The 9,293-nt window shown below is 36.1% G+C and overlaps 2 protein-coding genes across 2 annotated transcripts; both read left to right on the top strand.

The window, feature by feature from the left end:
- Window positions 1–653: 653 nt before the first annotated feature.
- Window positions 654–1,932, top strand: LOC110258233 (olfactory receptor 6C68-like). Its single transcript, XM_021081415.1, has one exon. The coding sequence runs from the start codon at window positions 895–897 to the stop codon at window positions 1,831–1,833; it is 939 nt and encodes a 312-aa protein (XP_020937074.1). The 5' UTR covers window positions 654–894; the 3' UTR covers window positions 1,834–1,932.
- Window positions 1,933–7,053: 5,121 nt separating this feature from the next.
- LOC110258231 (olfactory receptor 6C2-like) lies at window positions 7,054–7,851 on the top strand. Its single transcript, XM_021081412.1, has one exon. The coding sequence runs from the start codon at window positions 7,054–7,056 to the stop codon at window positions 7,849–7,851; it is 798 nt and encodes a 265-aa protein (XP_020937071.1).
- The last annotated feature ends 1,442 nt before the right edge of the window (window positions 7,852–9,293 follow it).

Raw genomic sequence — 9,293 nt, 5'->3', positions numbered from 1 at the left:
AAAAAGAGAGGCAAAAATGTGGACTGGAAAGAAACACGAATGGAGGAAAGAGAGGTGCATGGAGAGGATATTCAGTCACTTTCGTCTTAACTTTTTCTCCATAACACGGTGTGTACATATGTTTCAATCTGAGTGCTTAAATGAAGCATCAAAGTATAGCTTTTACATCCTTCAGAAGTTCATTGATTACACTCAGCATAACCTCACGAGGCAATGAAAGTGCAATATGTAATGAGGTTGTACTGCATCATGTAATCCAAGAGGTAACACAAGACATAGAAACGGAAGTTTTTACATCTGCAAAACTACAAATGTGGGTGTTTCAGAGTCAAAACACGTTTGCCCTTATAACAAATGATCACTCATTAGAAAGATAAAAATCCTTTATATTTTAGAGAGAATTGAAATGGTTTGTTTGGGTCATGGTCAAACCTTTATTTTAGTATTTTAATAATTCCCAAATTTAAGGCAAAAGAATGACACTGAATTAACTTTTTTAAAATATGCTTATGTACTGAAGAACAATCTTTGGCAGTATAAAAAACTGCTTAATATATGAAATAAAAAATAAAAGTAAATAAAAAATGCACAATGCAGTGTAGGAGATAATATATTTAATTCATTATGAATTAATTTTGAGAAATTACTAAAGGAAAAGTTAAACTATAAACTAAACAAAATGTATAATTTCACTTGTCATTATAAATAAATAGACTAAGGGGTTGAGCTCACTGTAAAACAGGAAATGTATTCCTCCAATCTAAAAGTAAAACTAATGCATGTTGGATGAGTTCAATACACAAGAGCGTGTTCATCAGTGGATGATGTCTTTGAATTCTGCATTCAAATCTCTCTGACATTGACATTTACGGTTGACAAAATCCAGGAGTCAATATGAGAAACCACACTGCAATAACAACATTCATCCTTCTGGGACTGACAGAAGATCCTCAGCTGCAGCTTTTGCTTTTCCTTTTCCTCTTTCTCACCTACATATTGAGTGTAGCTGGAAATCTGACCATCATCACCCTAACCTTGCTGGATCCCCACCTTAAAACCCCCATGTATTTTTTCCTCCAAAATTTCTCTCTCCTAGAAATCTCGTTTACAACTGCCTGTATTCCAAGATTCCTATACAGTATATCAACTGGGGACAGAACAATTACCTATAATGCATGTTTCACTCAATTATTTCTTACAGACCTCTTTGGGATAACTGAGTTTTTTCTCTTAGCAATTATGGCATATGATCGCTATGTGGCCATCTGCAAACCCCTGCACTATATGACAATCATGAGCAACAAACTCTGCAAAACAATGGTTGTCTGCTGTTGGCTGGCAACAATTATAATAATCCTCCCTCCATTCAGCTTGTGTTTTCATCTGGAATTCTGTGATTCCAATCTCATCGATCATTTTGGCTGTGATGTACCTAGTCTCTTGAAGATCTCATGCTCAGACACCTGGTTGATTGAGCAGATGGTTATAGCCTGTGCTGTGTTGACCTTCATCATCACTCTTGTAGGTGTGGTTCTCTCCTACATATACATCTTAAGGACGATTCTAAAATTCCCTTCTGCCCAACAAAGAAAAAAAGCCTTTTCTACCTGTTCTTCCCACATGATTGTCGTTTCCATCAGCTATGGCAGCTGCATCTTCATCTACATCAATCCATCTGCCAAAGAAGAGGTAAATCTCAATAAAAGTGTGTCATTGCTTATTTCCTCCATTTCACCAGTGCTGAATCCTTTTATATATACTCTGAGGAATAAGCAAGTTAAACAAGCCCTTCATGACTCTCTCAAAAAAACTGCATTTCTTTTAAGAAAGTAAAATGTATCTCTTGATAAACCAACTCGAAAGATTGCTGTGAGCTGTGATGTAGGTCATTGATGTGGCTCAGATCTGGCATTGTTGTTGCATGGTGTAGGCTGGCAGCTACAGCTTCCATTTGACTCCTTGCCTGAGAACCTACATGTGCTGTGGGTGCAGGCCAAAAAAAAAAAAAAAAAAAAAAAAAAGAAGAAAGTAAAAAGTATCTCTTGATAAACCACTCAAAATATGCAAAGCTACCTTATTTTTGCATAAAGCTGATAACCAATATTATAATCCCTTCATATACTGAAGAAGTAATTATTGAACGTTGATTTGTGAGGAATAAAATAGATCATTTTTAATCCATTAACCAGAACCCATCATAATTCAGTCATTTCTTTTTCTTCTTTTAGACATTTTTCCTACCTATTTTACAGTATTGGTGTAGAGATGGCATTCTTTTTTATTCAAGTATAATTGACATACAATATTACATTGGTTTCAAGTGTACGGCATAGTGATTCCATATTTTTATACATGATGAAATGATCAGCACAAGAAATCAAGTTATCATCCATCTTTTGGGCCTCCAGATGTCAACAAATTAATTTGGGAAAACTATGAGCAATATGAAACCAATACAGTCAACAACTTAGATGAAATGGAAAGGTTCTCTGAAACTTACAAATTGTAAACCTGACTCAAAAAGAAACAGAACATCTGCATACATTTCTATTTTACCCACGAATTAATACCTAAAAATATTTTCACAAAGAAAACACCAAAATCATGTTGCCTCATTGATGAATACTATCCAAGGGATAAATGATCCCATCTTTGCAAATTCTTTCAAAATACATGAAGAAAGAATACTTTCTCACTCATTTTAAGAAATTCACATGTATCTGATTCTAATACCAGACAAAGAAACTATGAGCATAAAAATGTAGACCAACAAACCTCATGACTGCAGAATTCAAACATCCTTAACAATTTCCTACCAAAGCTCAATTATAATAACCAAACAGATATGGTCAAGAAAACTTGGTGGACATTTCATAAGGGAAGTTACATGAATAGCCAACAAGCACATGGCAAGAGCTCAATATCACTAGTCATCAGGAAATCAAATTATAACTAAAATGAGCCACACAGACTTATTAGAATGGCTACAATTAGAATACAGGCTGACACTATAAGTCACAGCAAAGACAGAGAACAACTGGAACTTCACAAAGGAATGGTCGACATACGTGAAGTGATACAACCACTTGGGAAAACATTCTGGCAGGTTCATATAGAGTTAAACCTGGTTATCATATGTCTTAGCAAATTCTCTATTTACCTAAGAAAAATGAAACTATACATTGCCCAAATTACATGCATGAATGTTTATAGCAGCTGGATTCATAGGACTCAAAAGTGTAAACATCCAAAAAACAGAGAAAACTATTGTGGTATATCATGCAATGGAAAGCCATTCAACTGCCCAAAGGAATAAACCTCTAGAACAAATAAAATAGAAAATTTCAAAAAATTTATGCTGAGCAAACGGTGTCACACACACTATATTCCATGTTTTCACATTGTTGAGCAAGAAAAAAAATCCAGAGTGTCAGAAAGCAGGTCAGTGACTGAATGAGACCAGAATGGAGTGTACTGTCTGCAAAACGTCATGAGGAAATGTTTTGGGATGACAGAGACGTTTCATGTAATGTGTGGTGTGGTAATTAATTGAATGTATATATTTTTAAATTTATTTTATTTTTTAAATTATTTCCCCAATACAATTTTTTTTCTACGATACAGCATGGTGACCCAGTTACACATACATGCACACATTCTATTTTCTCACATTAGCATGCTCCATCATAAGTGACTAGACATAGTTCCTTGCGTTAGCGGTTATGTAAGTAATCAGAGAGAAGACCAAATATATTCTACTTTTTGATCCAAGCAACACATTTCAAAGGACAGGTTTTTTTAACTCTAGGGCTATATCTGACATGTCGCCTTTTTTGGTACTTCTAGGGAGCAAAGAATGAGTCTTATGTTTTTAAAGAGCTCATTTTTGGGGAAAAAAAAAAAAGGAGACCAAGCAACAGAGACAATATATGGCATATACATTAAATATGTGCAATTCTTATATCAATTACACCTCAAAAAGCTAAAAAAGGAATTAATAGAGCCTTCGCAGCTAAAAATTGGAAAACCCCCCCCATGTAGGATTACATATTTATATTACAGAATGCAACATTCTCTCTTATATAAAAGACAATGGAAATTCCACTAAATGAGAAACAGACTGCTTGTTCTGAGTCCAAAGAATACATAAAAAACTTATTCTTTTAAAAATTAAGTTATTTATTGAGCTCTTGAATAGGGCCAGCTACTGTGGAATCTCAGGGAACAAGACTATGAAGAGCCCAATAGCAAAAAAATACACTTACAGGCTCAGTGATAGAGACATGAGTACTATGTGCAAAAGAGGCAAAAACAACAGGCATGTAACTCAGACAATGAAGATTCAAGAAACTTTTTCTCAGGAAGTGACACTAAGCCCAAACTTAGTATCCTGCTAGTAACTTCTAGTGAAGGTAAGGGCGGGATGGGACGCTTCTAATGAACAGAGGAACAAGAAAGAGACTCCACCCAAATTATAAACATTTTGCTCTGCTTTGTGGAAAGTGAATGTCCTCTTTGGTGAACACACTCGAAAGAGCTGTTTCACAGGGAATATTCCTTTCTAAATATAGAACCTTCATCACAGGAGTGTGCTATCCGTGGGTCAAAAAACCTCAAGCACTTCTGGTCTTAGGAGTTGATGTTATAATTGGGCTTGTAGGCAGAGACAGAATCCATGCAATTCGGGCATTTCTAATTAACATTCATCCACAATTTCAACTGTCAGCGTTAATTTCAAATAATATCCGACCTACTTATAAACAGAATAAAATCGACTTCACTGCTAAAACACGGTTGAAATGCAATCAGATTAGAGAATATAAACACCAGACAAATAACCCATGTGAAGACTTGCCCTAACAAACTGCCCAGCACATAGAAAGTGCTCAGCAATTGCAGTTTGCTTTTTTGGTTTTCTTTCTTTCTTTTTTATTTCTAGTTGGTAAGTTTTAACAATGAAATAAAATTGCACTTTCACAAGTGTTGAAAAAATAGTGCACATAATTCTTAGCTAGCCTTCACCCAGCTCGCCCTAACGGTAGCATCCTCTACAATCACAGTTCAATTATTAACACTAAGGAACAAACACTATACACAAATACTGAAAACTAAAATACACATTTAAGGATGGCTCAGGGTCCCAAGCCAGGCCTGGCTGGGTAAGCACCACCACCACCTGTGCCCCCAAGGCGCATATCGCACACTCTCTGGGCACCCCCTGTCGGATCTGCGATGGTGGTACCATGCACAGGTTTCCTGACTCCATATCCCAACACCTAGGGGCTATGGACCTCGCTGAGGTCTGTGAGTCCCAGGGGTGCCAGAAGGGCCAAGCTTTGTGGTGTCAGAGGGGCAAAAGACTAATTGAAACATAAATAAAATTAAAAGAAATGAATTATTTTCAATACAGACATAATTAGGATTTTCCCAGTTTTTCCACTAAGGTCACTTTTCCGCTACAGGATACAATTCAATTAACTACTTGACAAGCTCATCATGACTCCTTGGTCTCTTCCTCCAACTTGTGTCTCATTCTGTCTTCCCTTGGCCTTCATGACCTCCAAAGTATAAATAATTGAGGTTAATTTCTTTGGGTTTTTTTTTCTACTTATACTAATTTCTTTACCCAATACTGGAGTAGGTAACTTGTTTATGTACCACACATAAAACACGAGGTTCTATCAGATGAAAAATAGAAGGAAGATTGGGGATTCATGGAGAAATTAGAGATAAATGACTAAACTAGAAAACACTGCGTGTTATTTCGATGACAATTCTAAAGCCAAAAGTAAAATAAAAATGAAATAACTTCTCTGATCATGGCAGTAAAAGCAAACAATCCAATACTGCACACATAGCCTGTACACAATGTCAAACTCTGCCATTTATTTGCATTTAGCAGGAACCAACACTTCCAAGTAACTTAGAAATCCATTCAACCTGATGAGTAGTAAAGAATTATTAGGAGCAAAAGGACATTATAATATCCACAAAACTGTACCACATGGATAATGTTTTCTAATCCCATAGCTAAATACATTGGAGAGAACAAATGGCAAAATTTAGCTTAACTGAAAACTAGAGATGGGAGAACATACAAGAGGTAGAAAAATATGGACTGTAATATAAAATGATTTCAGAAAAATCTTTCCATTTCTTTACATCTTCTTTGATTTCTTTGATTAAAGTTTTATAGTTCTCGGCATATAGGTCCTTTACTTCCTTGGTCAGGTGTATTCCGAGGTATTTGGTTTTGTGAGGTGCAATTTTAAAAGGCATCGTATTTTTGTATTCCTTTTCTAATATTTCATTGCTGGTATACAGAAATGCAACTGACTTCTGAATGTTAATCTTATATCCTGCTACTTTGCTGAATTTATTAATCAGTTCAAGGAGTTTTGGGGTCAAGTCCTTACGGTTTTCTATGTATAGTATCATGTCATCTGCATACAGTAATAGTTTGATCTCTTCTCTTCCTATTTGGATGCCTTTTATTTCTTTTGTTTGTCTAATTGCTGTGGCTAAGACTTCCAAAACGATGTTGAAGAGCAGTGGTGAGAGTGGGCATCCCTGTCTTGTTCCAGATTTGAGTGAGAAGGCTTTCAGTTTTTCCCCATTGAGTATTATATTTGCTGTGGGTTTATCATAAATGGCTTTGATTATATTCAGGAATGTTCCCTCTATACCCAGTTTGGCGAGGGTCTTGATCATGAATGCATAAGAAAATCTCGAGGGGACCTATTATGCTCATAAAAGAGCTGAGAATCCCTGAGTTTTGATGGGACATAAGGAAGTCAAAGAAGAAAATGACTATTCACTGTATAGATTGGATTTTTTTTTACACAATAGTCATGGCCTCATAATTTCATACGAGTTTTCTCAGTTCAAAGCCACTTGAGTTGGTGAGGAGTTGAGAAGAAGTGCAAGTCAGCCATGAGAAACTGTACATCATTATCTACATTCATACTTCTGGGACTGACAGGTGATCCTCAAATGCAGGTTCTCATTTTTCTATTTCAGTTTGTCTCCTACACACTGAGTATAACTGGGAACATGACCATCATTATACTCACTTTGGTAGATTCTCACCTTAAAACTGCCATGTACTTCTTCCTCAAACACTTCTCCTTTTTAGAAACCTTCTTCACTACGGTCTGCATCCCCAGGTTCCTATACAGCTTATCAACTGGGGACAAAACTATTTCCTATAATGCTTGTGTGGCTCAATTATTTTTTGTCATCCTTTTTGGAGCCACAGAATTTTTTCTCCTAGCTGCCATGTCCTATGACCGCTACGTAGCCATCTGCAAACCCTTACATTATGCGACCATCATGAACAACAGAGTCTGTGGATGGCTTGTCAGCTGCTGTTGGATAGCAGGTTGGTTGGTCATATTTCCACCACTGCGCCTGGGCTTAAACCTGGAATTCTGTGACTCTAATATCATTGATCATTTTTCCTGTGATACTTCTCCTTTGCTGAAGATATCTTGTTCAGACACCCAGCTCATAGAACAGATGGCTGTTGCCCTTGCTGTGTTGACTGATATCATGTCCTATACCTACATCATCAAGACCATCATAAAGTTCCCTTCTGCCCAGCAAAAGATGAAGGCCTTCTCTACCTGCTCTTCTCACCTGATAGTGGTTTCTATCACCTATGGCAGTTGTATCTTCATCTATGTCAAACCATCACCAAAAGATGATCCAGCAAGTAATAAATGTGTGTCTGTGCTCAGCGCTTCAGTTGCCCCCATGCTAGACCCACTTATTTATACCCTGAGGAACAAGCAAGTGAAACGAGCTTTCACAGACTTAATCAAAAGAATTTCATTGATCTCAAAGACATAAAGAATGCTGAAAGTCAGTATCAAATATAAATACAAAAAGAGTAGTGCACCTTAAAGTCATAATCATCAATTCTTTTTTTTTTCTTTTTCTGCCACATCACACTCTAAACCTATGGAAGTTCCCCAGCCAGGCATTGAATCCAAGATTAGCTGCAGCCTACACAACAACTAAGCAATTCTGGATCCTTAACTTGCTGCACCACAGCAGGAACTCCATAATCTACAATTCTTAACTATTGCACCCTGGTCTACTGTCTGTTCATATTAAATGCTCATAACACTGTAAGTCCTGAATCTTGTCTCCCAAATCATCATTTCAATCCATGTTAATATAAGGAAGTTGAGTCATTTCAACTTTTGTTGAAAATAAACTTTCTCCAAGATGACATTATGTATCAAGAGAGCATGAAATTAAATTTCCAGGAAAAGGGTCTTACTTAAATTCTAACCTGGCTCTGATCAATAAAAGAACAATTTAATCTTACATCAAAATAAAAAAATCAAATTCTTGAATAGGGAAATAATGAAATCATAGTAGCCATTGCTTTCTTTAAAACCAAAAATCCAAAAAGTATATATATACAATTACAGTTACTCTCCTCAAGCAAAAATAAGATAAGTTTTGAAAATATTAACGAGGTAGTTTGATCAAAATGGAATATATTTAACACTATGGGTTTACAAACCAGGAGGTCCACGTCTACCTTGTAAAAAAAATCTTTAAAGCCCAACAATTTAGAGTTGAGAGTGAATCACTGCATTCTCTCTAGAGTGAAAGAACACAGCCTGTACATTAATTCATCACCCAGGTTGCAGTGATCTAATAAAATCTGCTGAGACAACAAAACCATCTTTATGATGATAAAGCAAGACTAGTGCCAAAATACATAATACAGTGCGAGTCCTAAAAATAGCTAGTAAGTGAGGCCAACAAGAGCCAGTTGTGATTCTGTCTGCTTTGTTTATGGCTGTACCATTACCACCTTGAAGAGTGCACAGAATATATAATCAGTTCTCAATATATATCGACAGAAGTTAATGGTTGTGTTTTAGAAAATGTAAAAAGAAAAAAGTGATAGTGGCTGCAATACACAAAAGACGACAGAGAATTCAATGTGCTTTGGGCTTGTTTATTGGGAATTTATCCTAATTTTTTTCTTAAGGTTTCATTCAGCCACTCAATACTTTGTTGCTATAGTAGAGTTGTTTTTTTTCATTCCTTATTTGCTGATATCTCTAAACTTTTATTGGAGGTAATTCTTTCCAGGACCCTATACTGACATCCCTTTGCACTAAGGAAAACAATGGTACGAATTCAACTGTCTATTAATCTTCTATTTTTGTTTAGCTGCAGAGAACTCTCTCTAGTACACAGAAAGATGCTGAGTCTTTTCTAAGACAATCTATTAAGACTATCCACACAATCACAGTCATACTAATGGT

The sequence above is a fragment of the Sus scrofa genome, unplaced genomic scaffold (genome assembly GCF_000003025.6).
Source record: "Sus scrofa isolate TJ Tabasco breed Duroc unplaced genomic scaffold, Sscrofa11.1 Contig1617, whole genome shotgun sequence".
NCBI classification, from domain to species: domain Eukaryota; kingdom Metazoa; phylum Chordata; class Mammalia; order Artiodactyla; family Suidae; genus Sus; species Sus scrofa.
Note: the sequence above shows the minus strand (reverse complement) of the source record. Positions and strands in the feature narration are given on the sequence as shown.